This window comes from Vombatus ursinus, unplaced genomic scaffold (genome assembly GCF_900497805.2).
Source record: "Vombatus ursinus unplaced genomic scaffold, bare-nosed wombat genome assembly UNPS02000749.1, whole genome shotgun sequence".
Taxonomy (NCBI): domain Eukaryota; kingdom Metazoa; phylum Chordata; class Mammalia; order Diprotodontia; family Vombatidae; genus Vombatus; species Vombatus ursinus.
Window position 1 is genome coordinate 28,255,203 of NW_020940527.1, and position 23,391 is coordinate 28,278,593.

At 40.6% G+C, this 23,391-nt stretch overlaps 1 protein-coding gene across 4 annotated transcripts in view; it reads left to right on the plus strand.

Moving 5' to 3' along the window:
* SORBS1 (sorbin and SH3 domain containing 1) overlaps positions 1 to 23,391 on the plus strand; it is a 302,200-nt gene that overhangs the window by 275,289 nt on the left and 3,520 nt on the right. For 3 of the 4 annotated variants that reach the window (XM_027859821.1, XM_027859828.1, XM_027859837.1), the window contains 6 exons: positions 207 to 253; positions 3,829 to 3,943; positions 4,080 to 4,205; positions 5,324 to 5,515; positions 19,545 to 19,603; positions 21,080 to 21,192. In XM_027859821.1, the coding sequence (XP_027715622.1) occupies positions 207 to 253; positions 3,829 to 3,943; positions 4,080 to 4,205; positions 5,324 to 5,515; positions 19,545 to 19,603; positions 21,080 to 21,192 (652 nt within the window). Of the gene's footprint in view, positions 1 to 206; positions 254 to 3,828; positions 3,944 to 4,079; positions 4,206 to 5,323; positions 5,516 to 18,805; positions 18,866 to 19,544; positions 19,604 to 21,079; positions 21,193 to 23,391 lie in introns of all 4 variants that reach the window. The other variant, XM_027859816.1, reaches the window with a different exon arrangement.

Below are 23,391 nucleotides of genomic sequence, written 5' to 3' on the forward strand. Positions count from 1 at the left end.
TGCATGTACAAGATTGCTGACCACAGAAACAAGCATCTGCTCAGAAGGTCAGATGGCTGGAATGTTGCCCAGATTTCTGCTTTTTAAGGAAATAGCTAGGGTGCATTTTTTTTTCTGCTTTGCTTTCAGGAAAGTCACAAACATTTGGGCTTTTCTTCTCTTTAAGAAAACCACTGTTTTAATTTGTTATTGTCTCTTGTGTTTAGATGAGACCTGCCAGAGCCAAATTTGACTTTAAAGCTCAGACACTAAAGTAAGTTTAACTGGACGTGGCTGGTCAACTGTTCCATTTCCCTACTACAGGTAGCACATTCTCTGTAAGGCATACCTCCCCGCCCTGGGAAGAGGGTATGTTGGGTGACCTAATGGATTGGCTGGGCAAAACCAATTCAATCAGAAAAATCCTCCTAGAGCAATGTAGCCAAGAGAATATGGACTACATTTACAAGGGGTTGTATTCATATAACCACTATTGTGACTACTATTAACAATAAAAACAATAGTAGTAGTAGCAATTATTATTATAGATCAGTCCTATATACTGTTTTCTAGTTACAAAGCACTTTACCAAATCTTGCTCTTTTAACAATTCTGTAAAGTATATAGTGCAAATATTATCCTCATTTTACAGAGAAGAAAACAGGCTCAAAATTGGGAAATGACCCGCAGAGTTAGTAAGTATACAACCTGGGCTTTGAGTCTTGAACCCAGGTGTTCTGGCTTAAGTTTAGTACTTCTTCTAGAGTTTTGGAACACATGATCCTAAGATCTCTGCCATGAAGAGAACTGTGGAAAGATTGTCCTCAATCATTTTATTTCTAATGACAGATTCAGATTGAGCATAAGATTTGGGATGGTTGCTAAAGTTGAAATCCATACTTTTACTCTACCTAGCACTAATGCTAGCCCACATTTGGGGAATTGCAGGAAATCTTCCTAGAGCTATAACTTGCAATCTTGGCATTCAGAATAGTTCAGTTGGGAATGAGAGAACAGAGCAAGAAGACCATGGGGAAATTTGCCTGGGGTTCAGCCATGACAGGGGAGGAAGAGTGCCAACTGCTAGCTTCATATTTAATGATTCTTGTTAACTGTGTAAAAGTGTTGTCAAAGGCCTCCGAATTTCAGTGTCTTACAGCAAAACTCTGGTCTCCCCACCCTAGTTACTGCTCTGAGACATGGAGCCTCCCTGCCCTGCTCCCTTGTTAGACCCTAGAGAATGTTAAGTGCAATAGAAGGAGCCATGGTCCTGGCTCCCTCCAACACTTACTGAAGCCCCCATGTACTCACACTACTTGTGGCCTTAAATCCTAATAGGTCTGGTAGTGGGGGGGCTCACTTGTATTCTACTGTCAATGCTCTCTTTTCTTATCTACCAGTAGGAGAAAGAATTGATGGAAATGGGAAAGAAAACATATAAAGAATATAGACTTGCCTTTTCTCACTACCTGAATTACAAGGTAGCAGAAAAGGTATAGACCTAGGAGCTGGGAGAACTGCATAGTCCCATGTTTGCCATTAATAGTCTGTGCTTTTGAATAGTTTTCTCAATTTCCCTGAGCCTCAGTTTTCTCATTTTAAAAAAATGAGAGCATTGGCATATAATTTCTATAAGGTTCCTTCTGATGCTAAGGTTTTATGAAATTAGGTTTATAATTTTATTGCTAGTGAGGGTGGCCAAGACAAAAATGGCATAAATAAATATTTAAGCTTGATCAAGTATATGATTTTTTTCTTTGAATTGAAAAACTATGAACTCCATTAAGAGTTAACAGAATAATTATCTTGAATTTATATCACACTTCTAACTTCTGAGGTCTCTTCTGGGTCTAAAGCTATTATTTTTTTTTTAATTTTAAAATGCTTTCCTATTTAGGATAACCTTATGAGATATTTGTAATATACTTATCATCCTCATTTTGTAGAAGAGGAAACTGAGGCAGGGGGTAGTTAAGGCAGCATGGAACAGTAAGAAAAGAAAACGCTGAACTAAAAGTTAGGAGACTTCAATTCAAGCCTGGTTCTCTCACTCATCAACTGTGGGACCTTGGACAGGTCACCTACTTCAATGGGCCTGCATTTCAGCATTTGTGAAATGAAGAGGTTCGACTCACTGAATTCTAAGTTCCCACCCAGCTCTAAGTCTCTGATTTGCTGATCTACAAAATAATGAAATTGGACCAAATCAACCAAACAATCTACAAGCATTTATTAAGTACTCATTATGTGCCAGGCACTGTGCTAGGTATATATACAAAGATGAAGATAAATTCCCTGCCCTCAAGGAGCTTGTTTACATGTTGTCTTGCCCATTAGACTGTAAGCTCCTTGAGGGCAAGAATTGTCTTTTGCCTTTATTTGTATCTTCAGTGCTTGGCATAGTGCCTGGCATGTAGTAGATGCTTAATAAATCTTTATTGACTGATTGACTATATTCTATAGCCATTCTCTAATGTATGTTCCAGATATAACAATCTGTGAATCCATAAGTGACTTCCCAAAGGTCATAGAGCACATTCTTGGCTAGGCTAGGAACAGAGAAATCTCCTAACTCCTAAGCGAATTCTCTTTTCACTATACTGTACTACTTCTAACAGCATAAATATGACTACCAAACACAATATATTCTGCTTAAATATTAGATTCAGAGACTCCCTCATCCTCCTTTATGATATCTCTCCTACCCTTTGAGAGTTGAGGAAAATGTAACCCAGAGGAATTTAAAGGAGCTTTGCTCCATACAACTAATTAGTTAGGAATAGAACTTAGGATCTGCAGTTCCTAGTTCTCAGTTCTTACTTCCAGGTCCTTACAAGATTTGGGACTGATCACCATAGCCTAGAAGATGGTAGCTCCCAGTTACTAGTGACTCTCCTCTCCCTGGGCTGCTCTTCTGTCAGCCTTGGAGAGAGTGAAGAAACAAGCTATACAGATCTCAGAAACAATGATAATCCCCACCCCCAATCCCATAGCCTCTTCTTAAAGGGTCCCAAAAGAAAGTTTTAGTCATTAAGTTCATATGCTGCTGACAGATTTGTGGGGTACAGAGGAAAGCCCCAGGAATTGGGAGACGTGGGATCTAGTTCCAGCTCTGCTATTAATACTGTGTGAATTTAAGCAAATCATTTTGTCTCTCTGGGCCTCAACCTCATGCCCTGTCAGTTGAGGGGGCTGGACTTAATGATTAGCTCTAAATTCCTTCCAGCACTAACATTCTACCCTTCTGTGTATCCTAACATTAGGGAGCATCCAGAGAAATCAGATACAGTATACAAGTCATGAAATAGGTTGGAAGAACAATCTACAACCAAAAGTACTGGTCATTATTGACTATTTACTGGCTATGGAAACCTCTGAGAACCCAAATCATTTTCCCACTGCTGGTCTGTGAATGCATTAAGAGAGGAATCTTGACTTTTTTGGGGGGTAAAGAAAACCTGGGTTCGAATCCCACCTAAGACACTAAGTAGCTGTGTGACTCAGGACAAGAAATTAAGTAACCTCTCTGAGTTTCATATTTCCCTCTGTAAAGTAAGGATAATAGAACTTCCTTTATAAGGTTGTTGAGAGAACCAAATGGGATAATGTATATAAAGAGCTAAATAAATGTAAGCTGTTATGATAATCATCTTATACTGGACCCTTTGAAAACAGCAAAGAGTAGTGCTCATTCTATGCAATGGAGTTCTTCATGTGAAATTGGTACAGACCCTGTACTGTCATTTTACATTCTTACCAATATCCCCTCTATCTAATGTAATAATGCTTCTTCATTTTTGAATGTCACAAAACTCTTGCAGTAACTCCCTTATCGTGCTCTGTTGACAGAGAGCTTCCTCTGCAGAAAGGAGATATTGTTTACATCTATAAGCAAATTGATCAGAACTGGTATGAAGGAGAACATCATGGCCGTGTGGGGATCTTTCCACGGACGTACATAGAGGTATCTCCCCTCCCTCCCCTTTCTGAGATTAAATACTGCTCATTCTGAAAATACTCTTTCTTGCCAGACTGCATTGTGGATCTCCACTCCCTCCATCCTTCCTTATTTTCCCTGGTTTTTCTTTCCTTTCTTTCAGCTTCTTCCACCAGCAGAGAAGGCGCAACCCAAGAAGATGGCACCGATACAAGTTTTAGAATATGGAGATGCTGTGGCTAAGTTTAACTTCAATGGAGACACCCAAGTGGAGATGTCCTTCAGAAAGGTAAGACAGTCCTTCCCTCGAAGATACTTTGGGATCTCTTGGGTAGTGCTATCTCAGTGAGGAAACTGGCATCACACTTCTGGACCAGGCTATCCGAGACCTTTGGGGTTTCCTAAACACAATATAGTTGTATAGATTGAGTTATGGATGTTTCTCAAAGCTCAAGAAACCGCAACTAAACTCTAGCCTAGTGGCATGGCCATTATTTGCAAATTAATGTCATATTTCTGGAGCCTGAGAGTCTTAAATAGTCTTCTGTAAAGCTTATGTTTATTTGTAAACTCTCCTTTTTCAAGGAACCCAAATCTCCTTTTTAAAAATTGAGATCTTTTGTTTTTACAAATCCTTCATTTCCAAACATATTCCTTCTACCTTCCCTACCCAACAAACCATCCCTCATAACAAAGAAGGGGGGGAAGGGAAGCAGTTGAGCAGAATTATTCAACACATCAACCGAGTCTGACAGTATATGTAATGTTCCACATCCAAAGTCCCCCACCTCTGTAAATAATAATAACAAAAAAAAAGCTAGCATTTATATAATGCTTTACGTTTTTAAAGTGCTTCACATATTTGCTCATTTGGTCCACATGACAACCCTATGAGGTAGCTGCTATTATCATCATCCCCATTTTGCAGATGAAGAAACTGAGGCTGAAAGATTGCGTCATTTGCTTGGAGTCCCATAGCTAATAAGTATCTGAGGCAAGATTTGAATTTATGAGTTCCTGACTCCAAGTCCAGAGCTCTGTCCACTATACCACCTAGCTGCCCAAGAGAGGGAGCTGTATCTTCTCATTTAAATTCATACAGTGGAGCTAGTAAATTCCCTTTGGGGGGTAATTAAGACTAGTAGAGTTAGTTGGTAACATCGTCTCTTTGCTCTCATATAATGTTTAAAAAGATAGTCTTCCTGCCAAGTAGCCTTGGATTTGCGATCTACCCTCCCCTAATTGGTGACTATGTTTTGCTCTTCTCCAGAAGGGAGATGTCTGTCTGAGCCTGAGGAGGTAGCCCTGAATAGAGAGATGCCTATGGGAGGGGTCTTGCTGTGGACTGGTCAGTCCTAAAGGTCAATGGAGTTTTGAGACCAGAGCTATACTATTGTTTGTTCCCAGGGGGAGAGGATCACATTAATTCGACAGGTTGATGAGAACTGGTATGAAGGGCGAATCTGTGGTACCACTCGACAAGGCATCTTTCCCATTACATATGTGGATGTGATCAAGAGACCTCTGTTGAAAAACCCAGTTGATTACGTTGATCTGCCATTCTCTTCTCCAAATCGAAGTACGACTGCTTCTCCCCAGGTATCTACGTTTCCCCTGATCAATTTCTGTACTTTGTAGGACAAGTCTTCCACTGTGGTTCACACAGCTACCTTGGAGCCAATGCCTAAGTGCTGTAAGCAAGCTGGTCTGAAGCAATTCATAAGTGAACCATGGGTGTTTTTCGTTTCATTTTATGCATGGTTATTCTTTTTCCAGGCTCCTTCAAAAAACAGATGGTTTGCTTGTGAATGAGTATCTGTGATTAAGATTGCATAGCTAGGGGATAAGATAAGGCTTGGGAAGTTTTAAGGGGTCTGCAAGGGACAGATCAGATTGAAATCAGTGGACTGAGTCAGCTCAGCCCATTCTTTAATCCAGCTCTTTGACCCTTAGATATCCCATATAGAAGGAGCTCACGTTTCTAATCAATGTCACAGATACCACCCTCTAATGTGGTTTCTTTCCTTGTAGGCCTGAGTGAGTGTAGTATGAGGAGCAATGTTGGTGTAGAATTCTCTGATATGTACTGCAGGGATAATCTTTATCTAGAGGAATTTGGGGGACCTCTGCTTGGCCAGCCTTGCCTCTATGGAGGAGGAATTCAGTCTATGGGCATATCATGAGTCTGTCTTTACTGATCACACTAATTCAATCATTCACTTGAAATACAAACTATGCTATGCCAAACCCAAGACTTTGAGTCCCAAGAAGGCTAAGAGTCAGATTGAGAGTTAGTAAAATTAACCATAACCATAACTCATTGTCGTGAATTAGGTTATAATGTGCATGTTCAACAGGAGGAGAGAGGGGATTTTAAAGGAGGGTGGGGCAGGCAGAGTAGCAGAATTAACTGAGAAGAACATTCTCATTTCCTCATATGCTTGAAAAGGCTTCTCATTGCCCATGGGCTCACTGATAAGCTCAAGGGAATAACTCTGATAGGTCTTCATAGTGGGGCCCCCTGCCACTTCCTGCTTGGTTGGAAAGTCTTTTAAGAAGCTTTGTAATAATTCAGGCAATTCTGTTAGATTCCACTGTTGCATAAACCTCAGTGAGAAACTCTTAGAGGAAAAGATGATTATTCAAATGACCCTCTGGAAGACTCATTTAGGACTCCCTCTGTTAGGGGAGATCAAAATCCAATAACAAAGAATAATATTAACAATATTAATAATATCACACTTGTCTATGGTGCTTCAAGGTTTACAAGTCACTTTGCATACATTAACTCATTTGATCCTGGCAACCAACTTGTGAGGTGGGCTAAGCAAGTATTGTTATCCCCATTTTACCGATGAGAAAACTGAGTCTCAAAGAGGGCCCATAATGACATGGCCAGTAAATAGCAGAGCTATCTATAAAGCCCATGTTTTCTTAAATTCAGTGCCCTTTCCACTATACCTCTCTGCCCAAAGAATGCACTGAAACAAAGATGGCACTTCTGTGTGGATATGGAGGCTCAGGGGCAGAGTTTTGAGATATCCTTGAAAATAGTGACTTGAGAAAGATCAGGTACCTTAGAATTCAGATCCTTGATCTTAAAATTCTAGATTATTGGCCTGCGACAGTAAGGTAGAAAACCACTTAGTTATCCTAATCTCAGAGACTCATTTACAGAGGTGAATTTTGGGTGGGTGGGTCTGTGAGGAAATGAAAGGCTCTCACTCTGCTATTTGAAACTGTCTCCAAACTAGGGTGCTAGTATTAATGAGTTTTTACACTGGTGTTAAGAACATTTCCCTAAGCCCCGTGGTACTTCTCCCTATCATTCTAACACACCCCTAACACAAACATGTACACACAGAGACCTTGGTGGACATCTGCCATGGTATTTCCTTTCTGATTATGTACCCAGAGCAAGTACTGGAGTCCCTATGTCCAAATCCCATCCATCCTTGCTCCAAATAGTGTTTCCTTTTTGAACAATAGTGTATGTTCTGCTTGTCTTTTCATTTCATTTCTTTTTTGGTACTCTTGGAGGCTACTTAGGGTTTGTGTGTGTGTGTGTGTGTTCTAAAATCTGATACCTTTTTTCTTTTATTTTGCTTATTTCTTCCTCTCTTTCTCTTTCTCTTTTTGTTTCCTCTTAAGTTTCCAAGTCATGGCAAGTGCCACTCCCCAGCACCCCAATCTCTGCCTTGTTCACGTCAGGTATTGTCTCCTGAGATGCATGCCATCACCTCTGAGTGGATCTCCCTGACTGTAGGGGTTCCAGGCAGAAGTACTCCAGCTGTGACCCCACCATTGCCTCCTCTGCCAGAGACCTCTCCTTATAATACTGAATACTTTACTTCCTCAGCCTTGGCCAGTCCTACCCTTTCAGTAAGCCGTCCCCTTTCTAGTATCTCAGATCGCTCTAGCCCAAGCCTTTTGGTTTCTCCATCCCCCCCTAACGCTCACAGACCATCTTCTACCATTCACAATGTCAGTACTACTCTTCATTCAAATGAAGAAAATATTGTATCCTCACCATCCCCCAGTGTTAAATGGGATACCTACTCCCAGCCACTGCTGGGGAACTCCAATAGCATTATCTCTGAGCTTAGTGATGCCATTAGCAATCAAGCCAAGTTCCAACAGTGGCAAGAAGAAAACAGACAGTGTTCAAGGAAGCCTAATAAAGAGGCAGTTGAACACTGTCCCGATGGATCCAAGATCTCTAAGAAGAGCTGCTTGAAGCCATCAGATCTGGTCAAATGTATGAGCACAGAACAGAGACTTTGTGATAACACCCTTGGGGGAAGTCAATCCTGCCAACATCTTCTCAGCCCTATTCACAGAAATGAGGCTGGGCAAAGAGATACCAGTGCAAGGGCCAAGCACGCTGACCCGAAAGAGAATCAGAATGGTGTGAGACAGGTAGGCCAGCAGCATGGTTTTGTGTGGGTGTGGAAACCTGAGCTTACCCTTTGTTCACATGTGGCTGTCTTGCCTGTCCCCCAAATAAGGAAGTGTGGGGCATCCAATAAACTGATAGTAAGGATTTGATGAGTTCTTTGTATTGGGTGAAGAGGCCCATGCCAGGAATGGGAGTACCGTCCCCCAGCATGTTTAGATTTTAGGGCATGAGAGTGCTGTGAGTTGATGAGCACTTTATATTTTTGTCTCTGGTAAACATTCAGGAGATGGAACCTCACATGGTACCCATTAAGTATAACAGGAAAGGCCAGCAGGGAAACTTTCTCCCTCTGTGTGTGGCTGTGCATTTGTGCTATGAAGCAAAACATAAGAGGATGCCTTTCCAGATACAGCTCAGCCCTCTGGCTAATTAATGCAGCTGAAAACACTAATAATTTCTTTTAGTTTGAAACATACACACACACACACACACACACACACACACACACACACAAACACACTTTATTTATGGAGCTCCATAATATTTGATTGACATGTAAGTGGAAAGAGTGCTGGTTTTGGATTTAGGGGATCTGGGTTCAAGTCCTGCCTCTGCCTTTTCATACTTGTGTGACTGTGGACAAGTTGTTTGATTTCTTAGAGTCTCAGTATTTTGTTGTTCAGTCATTTCAGTCATGTCCAACTCTTCATGACCCCATTTGGGGTTTTCTTGGCAAAGATACTAGAGTGGTTTGCCATTCTCCAGCCCATTTTACAGATGAGGAACTGAGTTAAGGGTTAAGTGACTCATCCAGGGTCACATAGCTAGTCAGTGTCTGAGGCCAGATTTGAACTCAGGAAGATGAGTCTTCCTGATTCCAAGCCTAGCCCTCTATTCACTGTGCCACCTACCTGCCTAGAGCCTCTGTATGCTCAACTATAAAATAAGAGAATTGGACTCTATGCCCTCTACAACCCCTTACCAACCTTAAATCTATGTTTTGGTGAGATAGTTGTGTGAAATATATTTCCTTTGCTCAGTGTTTTTTTTTTTTTTTTATGAGGAAGAAGCAAACAGTTTCCTGTGCCAAGGGCTCCTGGTTCCCTGCCCCAGAGCACTGGACTTGGAATCGGGATAACCTGGTTTTGAGTCTTGCCTCAGACGTGTAATAGCTGTGTGATCTTGGGCAAGTCACTTAGCTGCTTGTTTTATTCATCTATGAAATGGGGATAATATTAATCCCCAGTTACCATTTAATCACATCAGCCCAACCACATTCTGAGGCAGCTCTGCTGGCTATATGCCTGGAGGTTTGGTCTGATGGGTCAGCTGCCCTGAGGGGCACCTCTTCTGGCCTGGAGAATCCTAGAGGAAATGAATGCCACTTCTTGACCCCTCATGAAGAACACCGTCCAGAGCCAATCAAACACTCTCTGGAGGAGGCCCCCAAGCCAATCCACTGGAGCCCTGATAAATTCCTGGGACAGGAAGTAGTCTTTCCAGGTCAAGATTAGGACTCATCATCATGGCAAAATATTAGGCCATGGTAAGCACAGACAGGTGGAGAAACCCAGGAATGGGTGTGAGGTGTTTTGCTTTAAGTGGATTTTGTTGTGTGCTTAATAAGTTGATCTGGGCATAGAAGATGCTTAGAACACACAGGAAATGACACTGGCTCTCTGGAAAGAGCCTGCTTCTAGCTAGCTTCCTATCTGGGTGTAAGAGATGCTTAGAACACACCAGAGGTTACACTGGTTCTCTGGAAAGAGCCTGCTCCTAGCTAGCTTCCTCCTCTGTCCTGCCAATTCCTGCTCTCATCAGGCCTCCACTGCCTAGAGCATGAGTTCTTAACTTTTGTGTGTGCATCGCGGATGCCTCTTACAGTCTGGTGAAAACTATGGACCTCTTCTCAGAGTAACACTTTGAAATGTATGAAATAAAATACATAGGACTACAAGGGAAACTAATTCTGTGGAAAGACAGATATCAAAATATTTTTTTTAAAAGTTCAGACTCCAGGTTAAGAACCTCTCTCTGGTCTAAAGGGGCCATGTCAGGGTGCCTTGGATCACCATTGGTTCTGATTTCAGAGCCATCCCTGAAAATAGACTTTTCTCTACTCACTTCCAAATTCAATTCAGTAAATTATTAAGCTCCTGCTATTAATCTATCAGCAACCATTAATTAAGCCCCTACTATGTGCCAGGCAATGTAGTGGGTAATGAGGACATGAATACAAAAGTCTTTGCGTTCAGGCAATTTATATTCTACTAGGTAAAGGGAGGTCACAGATTCAAAGTGTTCAGAGCTAAGAAATCCAGGTTATAACTGGGGGAATATCAGCACTCAAAGCTCAAGTCCAAAAGATCTCCAATGGAAATGACCCACAGACTCTATACTGTTCATGTATCAGGATGTGAGGAGCGACCTGGGGCCAAAACTAGGTCAAGGCAACTGGAGGTTGGTCCCAGGACCTTGAAATTTGTAGGATGCAAAACATTTTAATAATGATTTTAAAAGTATGCAATTTAACATTTTATTCCATTTATATGTTTTGGTAGCACATACACTCCTTCAATAACATATAAACAGCAGAGATTATCACTAAGTTAGCACGAATAATTTGTTATCATAAGAAGCTAACAGAGAGTGGACTACCCACTACCCTAGCTGCTTTGAGATATTCTAGTGCCTCAGTCTCTTTCACCTTATCAGGGTCTCCCCTCCCATTTAGGTGAATTTATCTTTATTACTTATCATGTTTTTCTTGTATCACCGATAACAAAATTGATTTTGGGGTTGAGTTTTGTGCTGCCTGGCCAAGGCACCAAAATTACTAGTTATGGTTCACTCTCCCCTTTTATTCTCTAACATTTGATGCAACAATCAGATCTCCAGGGGCAGCTAGGTGGCACAGTGAATAGAGCACTGGTCCTGGAGGCAGGAGGACCTGAGTTCAAATCCAGCCTCAGACACATAACACTTACTCGCTGTGTGACCCTGGGGAAGTCACTTAACCCCAACTGCCTCATCAAAAACAAAACAAAAAATCAGATCTCCAACTCAACCTCTTTTTTCTATGATGCTGGAACAAGCCATTTTGCTTTAAGGTTGAATACTTGTGACATAAATGGAGCCACTTTGGTCTGGCAAGTCATAAGTGAGAAAGAAAAAAAATCTATAAATTATACTCCTTTACTCATTTATTCCTTCAGCAAATATTTATTGAACCATGGTTCTTGAGTCAGTCATAGCGAAGTAGATTGCTGTAGTGGATAGAGCAGGGAGGTGACTTGGAGTCTGGAAGACCTGGACTTTAATAACTACCTCAGACTCTTTTTTAGGTGTGTAACTCTAGACAAGCCACTCAAACTCTTTGAGCCTCAGTTTGTTCATCTGGAAAATGGGAATAATAATAGCACCCACATCACAGGGTCATTGTGAGAATCACTGAATGAATGAATGAATAAAAAAGCATTTCAGTACTTACTGTGTGCCATGCATTATGCAAAGTTATAGGATTGTTGTTCGGTTGTATCCAACACTTTGTGATCCTGTGGACCATAGCACACCAGTACTGTCAATGGGGTTTTCTTGGCAAAGATTGTAGAATGGTTTGCCATTTCCTTCTCCAATAGATTAAGGCAAACAGGTTAAGTGACTTGTCCAGTGTCGCACAGTTAATAAGTGTTTTAGCCCAGATTTGAATTCAGGTCTTCCTGATTCCAGGTCTGGTGCTCTATCCACTGCACCATCTAGCTGCCCTCCCTAAATAGCTTGATAGATTAGCTCTGTGATGTCTAAAATACTTCTTTTGTTTTGTTTTGAGATCTGTATTTTCTCTTACCAGCAGATCCAGTTCTTAAAGGAAGATAGAAATTGATGGAAAGAATGGTAAATGAGGAAGCAGGAGATGTGGGTTCTAGTCCTGGCTCTGCCACTAATTAGATATATGACTTGTATAAGATTTTTCACCTCTTTTAGCCTCAGTTTCCCCATCTGTAAAATGAAGGGTCTGGATGACCTTTAAAGCCCCTTCTAGCTCTAACATTCTATTAACTAGAAACAATGTCTGTGATTTCATTTGAGAGGAGGGAACAAGAAATATGATCTTATGGTTGGGATGGGGGGGTGGAGTTTATTATGGACATCCAAGGTGGGGGCCATATGTCTTCTCTGAAGGGAAGTTTTGACTATTCAATTCTTGCATCAGCTCAAAAAGTAACACAACAAGTCAGAACTAGCAAATGAGTTCTTGGAAAGAATTAAAAGGCCATTTTGGCTGCAAACGGGAGAGGAATAAATTAATTAGGAAGTTAAAGGGAAGGGGAGTCTTGGAAACAGTCACATTATCATCATCCAATGACCACCAAGCTTCCGTTGACTATAAGGCACTGTGCAATTACAGAGCATTAGTCAGACTCATAGCTTCCATCCTTTAGGCGTCTCTATAAGCAAGACAAAACAAATAAACGTAGAAGGAACATGGGGGAAAAAAAGAAATAGAAGGCACTTCAGATTCTAAAGGAAGGAAGGAGGGAAGCCAGCAAAACAAAGAACATTAATCTCCAGAAAGTGGGCTTCTGTAAGCTTCAGGGAAACTTTAGCCAGGGGCCTGAGGGAAGGAAGTTTAGGCAGTGAAAGAATCCAGAAAAACTGGATATTCTTCAAAGAAATAAACCTCTTTCTGGGCTTAAGAAGGGTAGGAAAGCAGCAACTGAGCTGGCTGAACAAAAAACTCAACCAAGGCAGTGTGAATGAGAATCCCCCCAACTTTGGAAGCAATGTTAGCCTACAAAAAGATGAGTTTCAGCAAACAGTGCATGCACTGAGGTGTGAAATTGGGAAAAGAGGAGAGGACAATAGGATGCAAATTGGGGAGCAAAGGCACATGGGAAAATATCATTAAACCACAAGTAGCAGAAGAAAACATTTTCTTTTCACCCGTTTGGAATGCTGAATAGATGACACACAAAAGGCTGAAACTATGAAGTATTTAGAATTCTTTTGTTGTAGCTTTCACATTGGAAAAACAAAATTAAAAAAAAAAAGTCCACAAGTATTTCAAAGCAAAAAGAATGGGAGGCCAAGAAGGTTCTCTATCAAATCATGTGTTCTGTGAGGGCAGGGACTAAATTTTATTCTCCTCTGTGTCCCCACCCCTGAGATATCTAGCCTAGGTATTTGCACATAGATGTTTAATTGAAGAGTTCAATTTGATAAACATTTATGAAGAAAACCTACTATGTGTTAGTCACTGTGCTGGCTGCTATAGATACAAAGATCTGAAAAACAGCTTCTACCCTCAGGGAGCTTACATTCTGCAAAGGATGTAACATTTACAGAGATAAACAAATGTAAGATCACTTTAGGAAGGAAAGTATACGAACAGGGGCAATCGGGAAAGGCGTTGCTATTGGAGCTGGTACCCAATTCAAGCACTGTAGGAAGGAAAGGATTCTATGAGACGCAGAGGAGGGGACTGAATTCCTTGCATACAGGATAGCCTGGTCAGGTGTACCAGGTGGGACATGGGATGTTTAATCCAGGGGAAAATAAGTCAACCAGTTTGACTGGAATGTAGAATACATGAAGGGAATGATTGTGAAATATCCAGAAAGGTAGAACTGATCATAACAGGCTTTCAGTGCTAAACTGAGGAGTTGGTATTTTATACTAAGGGCAACAAAGAGCTTCTTTGAGAGCAGGGGAGTGATAGGTGCTTTTGGAAAATGATTTTGGCACCTGGATTGCAGAGGGGAAAGACTGGAAGCCAGGAGTCCAATTTGGAGGCCACTGGAATAGATCGGGCAAGAGGTGATAAAGGCTAGAATTGGGTGGTGGTCCTGTGGCAGGTATGAAAGTTGTCATGGCAGTATGATTAACAAGATTTGAACCAATTGGATAGAGTGGGTAAGGAAGATGGCTGAGTTGAAGATATAACAAACCTAGGTGATTGGAAGGAGGGTAGTAGAAATAAGGCTGGTTGAATGAGTCATAGATTAAAAAGTGTTGGATTACAGAAAAGTCAGCTTTATTTTTCCTCTTACCCTGACAAGGGTTCCAGTGTTTAAAATGGAAAATTCTATAGGTTGAGGATCAAATGCAATAAACTGGTCAGTGATCTGACCTTTTATCATCCTAAGAACAGGTGGATTCTGGCCAAGGACTTTAGGTCTTTTTTAGAGGAGTTTTAGCTTCAGAATAGTGAGGAATAAATTAAGAAATTAAAGGAAAGTATAGTCTTGGAAACAGTTACTTTATTATGATCCAGTAACCGCTGAGTTTATATTTAAAGCTCAAGCTAATCTGTAACGCTTTTTCACTTGTTGGCAAGGGTTCTAAAAAGATCCATGACTCTGGGATGATACAGAAACTAAATACCTATGTGACCGTAGGCAAGTGGTTTCACTTCTGGGCTTGTGCGCCTCACCTTGAATTAGTTCACCTCTAAGGACTTTTCCAGCTTGTTATCTTCTAATCCAATGATCCGTGAAGATTCCCAGAAGGGACAGGGCTGAGTCTTTGGCCCAATTCATATTGACATGAACCCAAAGGTTCAAGGTCCAGCTAGAACTAGACCAGACCTGAGATTATAACTGTCAAACACCATCTCATTTCCTCTATATTCATAGGCTTATAGAAGTTCAGTTTAGAGATCATATAGTCCAATTCACTCTTTTTTACAGAAGAGGAAACTGAGATACAGATGGATGGAATTATCAAGAAGACTGTGTTCAAAAAGGCTTAAGGGCAAAGGATATTTAGAGGGAAGAAGACAGAAAGAAAGAAGGAGATTCAAAGAGAGTGGAAGAGAAATCTAAAGAGGAAGGACAGGGAGATGCCCAAGCAAGAAAAGAAGGCTGTTTCTAGAGTAATTCTAGAGCCAAGGAGAAGGCATGTTTCAAAGTATCTCTTTCTAGTCATACCTCGTCATGACTGCCTGCTGTTTGCATTGTGTTTTTTGGCTTTGAGTCACTGGAACACATCCAGAAATGTGTAGAATAGAAAGCATGCTCATCAGACATGGAGCACCCTATTGGGGCAGCAGGGGGAGGAGGCATAAGCAGCCCTTTAGTGAACACGATCAGATTTCAAAATGACCTTGGTAACTTGAAGAAGTCATCTGAAGAAGAGAGAACAAGTACATTAAACACTAGTACTGGGTAGCTTACATGGGTGGGGAGGGGGAAGGAAATGTTCGTATCTCAGAGGGGTTTCTGTGCAAACAAAAACAATCTGGTGTAATAAATAATCATAATAATAGCTAACACTTATATAGTACCTTAAGGTTTGCAAAGTGCTTTACAGATATCTCATTTGAGCCTCACAACAATCTGAGAGGTAGGTGCTACTATTATTCCCATTTTATAGATGAGGAAAATGAGCCAGACAGATGTTAAGCCACTTGCCCAGGGTCACATAGCTAATAAGTTTCAGAGGCTGGATTTGAACTTCCTGATGTCAGGTCCAGTGCTCTAACCTCTTCACCATCTCACAGACTTAATCTTAGACATGGAGGTGACCATGATTTTCTATGTAGGTGGTGGTGCTTTTTAAAATACCTTCTTATAGAACAATGGAACCACAATGGAACCACATTCACTTCATGAATGTTTGTTGAATTGAATGATAAATTGCTTTTACTGAATATAGTAGTGACAAGAGATGAAGGAGGATTTGTAGTCTTGTGCAGTTAACTCTGAAATTGTGGCAATGAGATATGTTGTTACAATGTTCTCTAATGTATATAAGAGTGTTCCCAGGGACAGATCCCCTTACTGGATGTTCCAGGTATCACTAAACATTTCTTTTTTTCTGTTTTGTGAGGTCATAACTCCATGTTGCCCTTTCATGGAATCTTATTTCCCTGGGCCCAACTTTCCTTGCTCTTTTTCCTTTTGCCATGGAGGCCCCATTCAAAGTTAGGTCCCAAACTTGGAGGCAAGACCAGTTCAGCCTCCAAGGGAGGTGCCCAGCCTTTGAACCAACTTTCATGGTCTACCTGTATGTCTTCATGAAGGCATCAATCCTGTTATGTAAGCACATGATCACTCCAGACCAAGAGCCCTCACTGTCTGCTTTCTTATCCACATCGAGGGAGAGAGAGAGAGAGAGAGACAGACAGGCAGAGAAAGAGATGGAGAGAGAGAGAAAGACAGAGAGAAAGACAGAGACAGAGAGACAGATACAGAGAGAGAAGGAGAGATTTCCATTGGTTGCTAGGCAGCCACTATTGACCATCATTGACCATCACTAGAAAGGGTTTCTGAGGCAGAGAGTAGGAAGCTTTCCATCCTGAGATATTTTTAGAAAACCATTGATAGCTACCAGGTCAAGAACAGTTTAAACCAGATGAGCTTAGGCTGTCTCTTATGATTTTGTGTTTCTGATATAAAAGGTAATCCCCTGTTTTGCCTGAAAGTCTTTCACTGCATGTATGTGGTTGCCATGTATGGGGACAGGGTAGGATGGAGATGCCTGTTTTGTAGCAAAGTCTACACATATTTGAATAAATACAGGCAGAGCACCTTTGGGTGTCTAGATGTGCTTGTGGAAAAGTTTGAATAAAAGCATCCAAGAACCAGGCATGATGAGTATTAAAAACTTAACCTATCACTATGCAATTATGTAGTCACTTTACCGCTTCCTACTGTATTGACGTCAGGAAAACTCTGGAATCAGTACTCTACCAGACACTGCATGCTTCCTGTTTTTGTTTGCCTTGTTGTGAGGGCTTGTGAGTTGTTTTGTTGTCCGCAGTGGTGGTTTTGTTATCATTTGGGTTTTGTTCTACATTGTTTCTGTGGAGTGCAGAGGGATGAGTATTTCCCATCAGAAGACTTGGGTTCAAATCTATACTCTACTATTAACTATCTATATGACATTCCACAAATCATTTAAACATTCTAGGCCTAATTTTCCTCATCTATAAAGCAAGGGTGTATGTGTGGGGGAAAACAGTGGACTAAATGACCTGTAAATTCCCCACTCTCTCTAAAGTTGTGATCCTATGTTTCTCTAAATAAAGTCTGGAGTCACTCTCTGAAGAGGGAGAAGAGAATTACTTCTTTAAAAACAATCTCAAAGGACACAAAATTTTTAGGTTTAGAGTAAAAGTTTGCTAGGGTCTAAGTGTGCCAGAACCTGTTTGGCTCCTTGCTTTTAACTGTAGTAACTGTCTTACAGTTGCCAAAAAGCCCATTTAGGTGTGTGGTTGGGGGTGGGGGAAATGTATGCAAAGTGCTTTGTAAACTTTAAAGCCCTCTACTAATAGCAGTTCTCAATATCATTACTCATCTAATTGGCTTTTAGCAGATTATTCTGGACTCATTTTTTGTAGGCCACTCCATACCAATACCCCCTCATTGAGTCAGTCTATGAAAATGTAAAAACAGAGACATTTTTCTTATTGGCAATTGAGTAAGACTTCCTAGAGACTCAGATGGAATTCTTTTAGAAGAAAAAAGCTGTTCTGGACCCTATTAAAAGTTTGTACCTAGAATATAGTACTACCACCCTTTTAGGCAGAATGGATTAATACATAAAGTACTGGATTTGCAGTCAGAAGATGTGGTTTTGAATCTTGAAGCTTAACTACTTTTGTAACCTTGGACAAGTTTTTTCACCTGTCTGGTCTCAGTAGGGGCTATGGATTGGGGGGAAATTGTACTAAATCTTCTCCGAGATCCTTTCCAGCTCTAAAAGTTATGAATTGTAAGATCGGTGTAATATTTATGACTAATACTTCTATTAATGATGTCATTGTACTCTCCTGGGGGCTTAATTGCAAGAATATTTCACAGACTGAAAATGAACACAAAGTATGTTTAAAGCAATGAAATAACAAAATATGTTGTTACAATGTTGTGTGCATGAGTGTGTGCACACACAAACGTGCGTGTGTGTGTTTTTTTCTGAGAACAGATCCCTTCATTGAATGTTACAGATATTACTAAATGTTTCTTTAAAAGTTGCCACTCCTTAATTCTTTTAAAAAAAGATACAAAATAGCACCCTGTCCCCCAAAGGAGAGAGATAACTGGTAAGACAGGGCTCCCCAACCTTAATTCTCAACTCCTCCCCATGCACCAATCCCAGCCTTGCTCTGAGCGAGTGGCTATGTGACTGTTAACAAGACAGAGGTAACAGGTTCAACCCAACTGTTCCATCTCTCTGTTCTGTCAGCATTGTAGGTCAGTGTTGTTCACTCATGCTATCCATAGCTGTTTCTCCAGTTTTCCATTCCATTGCCTAGTGCTTGCTCCCTAACTCTTCCCATCATTGCTTTGTGTTTCTGCTACAAAAGCTGGTGGTGTGTGCAGTGTCCAGTGTTCAGTTCATGACCATGGGCCATGGGAGGCCTCATGGTCTTGTGAAAGGGATGGGGTTTGGTCTATGTGTTTCTGCACCGCGCTCTTTATTTTTGAATTCTGACCAATATGACATCTGCTAAAATGTCTCCCTTATAATTTGCTTGGTGATCACAGCCTTCACATCATTCATTGAGCACAGGACCAGATCTCACAGAGTCTGAAAAGAGCTATGTGGTAAGACTGCCTGTTGAATAAGATTGTAGCTTGTTTAAAGAGAATACTTATTCCATCAAGTGATGGCTTGTCAGCTTGTAAAGCTACTGGCTACAGGAATGATAGTACTGTGGTTTAAAAAAAATGCAGGTTTTAGGGCTGCAAACAAAAGAGAGGAACTTAGCAGCAATAACATAGCCACTATATATGAGTGGGATTGGATTAAATTCTCTAGTGCATGACTGGGTATCTCTCCTCACCTCCCCCTCCTGAAGTTATCCTGTTTATAACAGCTGCTCCCTGCTTACAGATTCTGCTGCTGCCTCTGCCACTAGTTTGAATGTTTGTACTAAATCCACCCTTTTTCTGTATCTCACCTGTTTTTCCATGCTTACACCCGGATCCCTCCTGCTCTTCACTTCTGGATATGTTGTTGACTGGATCTTCAACTCTGTTGTTTTCCTGGACTTCATCTGGAATGTCACATCTCTTCCTATCTCTTTCTCTCTTTTTTCCCCTTGTTGACCATTTTATGGGGGTTGCTGGATTTCCTGGGGCCACCTCACAGGAAGCAGTTTGCAATGAGATCATAAACATTGCCGAAAAGTCTGTTCATTACTGCAGTACTGTTTCTCATCCTCTTGACTTTCGTCACAAGGTGTCCCCTACTGACAATAAATCATCTCTCATCATTTCTCAGCAACCTCAAGCCCAGCAGCGAAGAACCACTTCTGACAGAAGTCAGAACCTACAGGATTTGTAAGTCACTTCAACCCTCTATATCACTGCTTTATCTGGGTTATAGTACAGGAGCTGACTTGCTTATATGCCTGCAAGACCCTAATATTGACAGAGAGAGAAAAAGAGAGAGAGAGACAGAGAGAGAGAGACAGAGAGGGAGGGAGGGAGAGGGAGAGAGAGAGAGAAAGAGAGAGAGAGCGAGAGAGAGAGAGAAGGAAGAGGAGGAAGAAAGAGAGAGAGAGAGAAGGAAGAGGAGGAAGAAAGAGAGACAGAGAAACAGAGATTAGCTGGTCTGTGTGGTGCGGCAGCAGCTACAGGGGCATTTCTGAGAATTTTGAGTAAAGTGACTCCATTTCCAAAAGATGAGAAGCCATCCTACATCCTGTCTTCACAGCCACTAGGCAGAGGAGAAGAGAGGATATGTCCCTAAAGTGAGGCACTTACTTCATACCTTTCTTTTGGTCCCAAGACAAGTCCTCTAGGACAGTATTGTTGGGGGAAAGTTATCAGGAAGGTCACAGATCAGGAGATACCTTTAATTTAGAATTTTCCCTGGTATCTCAGCTAGATGCTGCTTTTCTTCCATAATTAGAATTTCAAGATATGGACAGATTGCTTAGCATAGTAACTCACCTTATAAATTGCCACACATTTTGCACATAATGATTTATATTGTAAAACATGAGTTAGAATGGCATAATAGATAGAGAGTTGGCCAGAGGGTCAGCAAGACCTGGGTTCAAATCCCCCTTCTGATTTGTGTGTCACCTGTGTGACCCTAGGTGAATTATTTAACCTCTTAGAGAGCCAAACAACTTTTTAAGACTTTAAGTTGTGGAATGGGTGCTGATCTGTATTTGTAGAAAGAATTTCTTCACTGGGTGTTCCTTGTACTTATGAAAATACGTATCACTCCTCCCTCTCCTTTCTTGCTTTTTTCCTTCCTCTCCTCCTACACAGAAAAAAAAAATGCACAAAACAATGCATTAACTCACAGTTTATCTGCAACTACCAAGAGGTCATTGACCCAAGAATATAGATGGCCCAAAACCTTTTTGAGCTTATTTTTCTACCTGAGACCATGTTTTTAAAAATGAGACAGAATTTTAGTAGCCTTGGCTTAGATATATTAATTCATGTTTGAAGATAAGCATGGAACAATTTTTTCTATGTTGACCGTCAGGTACCTGAGTTCTGTCAGAGCAAGGCCTTCCTGGGGATATTTCCTGAAACAGCTCTCCATGACCTCATAGTCTCAGTATCGTTTGTCAAAAGAGGCCTTGCCACCCCCTGCCGATGGGAAAACAACTGTAAATGCTAGGATACCAGGGAAGCACATAGATTAAGCAGTTTACTTCCCTATTGATAATAGTGAAACAATAAAAACTAGCAAACCAATCTTTGATTAACTAGGATGATTTTTAAAAGGACCATCTTTGAGTCATCCCAGTGGGGTTCAAGTTACAAGTATATTATAATCTCTTTCTCTTTTAGGTATAGCTACCAAGCATTATATAGCTATAAACCACAGAATGATGATGAGTTGGAACTCCGAGATGGAGATATTGTGGATGTCTTGGAAAAATGTGACGATGGTTGGTTTGTTGGTAAGTAACTTTATCATCCTTTGATCTTTTTTTTTTTTATGTGAGGCCATCGGGGTTAGGTGACTTGTCCAGGATCACACAGCTAGTAAGTGTTATGTGTCTGAGGCTGGATTTGTACTCAGGTCCTCCTGATTCCAGGGTCAGTGCTCTATCCACTGCGCCACCTAGCTGCCCCGCTTTGATCTCTTTCATAGAATCTTAAAGTAGGTGAGAACCATAGGGGGTTTAACCTCCTACCCCATGGAGAATCTCTGACAATGAGTCATCTTGAACCTACTTGAACAAATCCAGTGATGGAAGATTCATCACTTCCTGAGGCAGCCCATGGGGCATCTCTGATTGTTAGGAAGTACTTTCTTATGTTGAAATCGGTCCTAAATAGGCTTCCTGTAATTTATGCTAATGGGTCTAAGTTTGGCCTCTATAGCCACACAGAATAAATCTAATCCCTTTCCCATGTGGTTACTCTTCAAATACTTGCTCATTTCTTTTCAACAAACTTCCACATTTCACTAAAACACCATGTTAGTTAGTGTACGGATATCAACACAAGAAGTGTTGACCTGCTGCAAAGTCCAGGCACATTTCTAAAAGTTCAAACACGTTATCATTTATTCCTGGTCACTGATAGATTTAATTAAAGCAAACATCTTACTTAAAATAAACTAATGATTAGTTTTTACAAAAGAAATCCAAACTGGAACCTAAAGCTAACTAATGTGTTGCCTGGCACTATTTTTTTGTGCACTTATGTATGTGTGTGTATGTGCTTTGACCTATAGATGTATGAATGCAACATCCCAAAATGCTTACTTTAATTTTTAAACTTTAATATCTTAAATAAGCTGTTATTTATTACTAGCTATGTGACCCTGGGCAAGTCACTTAACCCCAAGCGCCTCACCAAAAAGGAAAAAAAACAAAGCTGTTATTTAATAGCTTAAATAAGCTGGTAAAGTTTAAAATTGTACTAAGTCTTTTGTGACTCCCTGTATGTTATGAGAGAATCAAAAATATCTAATGGAAAGTCAAATATTAGGTCACTGAGTAGTTGAGGCTCTTCCTGTACAAGAATTTTCTCATCCCTAAAATAGATTTTAAAAATATTTTTAATATTTAATATTTTTGAATATTTTCTCCCTAAAGATTAATTAAAGCAATCAAGTATTTTTGAATTCCTTGAAGATAAGCACTACTAGAAAATGTCATTTCTTATGTTTTAACCCAGATTCCTGGTGTCCACCTTCTCTGAAAACTCTAGATTTAAGAAGACTTTGAAACTTTATTGGGACAAAAGTTCTTGAGGGTCTTTCCAGCACCTCTCAGATCACACATGCAGGGGACCACTTTACTCGCCTATTCTGATTAAGACCACCTCTGAAGCTAAGATTAGCCCGACGAGCTCTTTACTCAGAGACATAAGAAATATCCATTTCCAATCCTAGGGGAAAGGGTAGTGATTCAGATCCAAAATGGAGGCAATGTTGCAGCTAGACCGTTTACGGCCTGTGGAGACAATGAACAGGAATCTAGGCTGACCAGTGGAAGATTGACGAAGCAATTCTGGGCTTAGGACTGGACCTTGCACAGCTCAGAGTGATTTCTCCCCCTCCAGTGAGGAAGGGTACTGAGCTAATAGGCTTTAAAATGGTATTTTTATCATGGTGATGCTCTTGGTTATTTAAAATAGAAAAAAAAAAGACCCTCTGGTATGTAGTGGGAAGCATGTAGAAATAAGAGTCAGACCTGAGTTCAAGTTTTAGTCCCACCACCTATTAGGAAGCAAGTCACTTAATTTAGTTTCCTCACCTATAAAGTGGGAATGATTATGTATATACTGCCCACATTGTAGGATAAGTATAAAGCTCAAATGAGATCACGGATGTGAAAGAGCCTTATAAACTGTAGAAATGTACATGATAATTTCATTGTTTTTTTGAAAGGAATAACAAGGAATATATTTGAAAGGAATAGCAAGTTGTGCATAGTAGATTTGCAGTTTCACATACCATCATCCTTTTTGTTGTACTATGTTATGGAAATGCTTGTTTTATTCCATATGTTAAAAATATGATTAAAACAAAAAACAAACTATATAAATATCAGGCAGTATTGGCATTTGGGTATGATATGGATAGAGCACCCGGCTGTGGATTCAAGAAGACTTGGTGTCCAAACACCACCTAGGCCATTTAACTA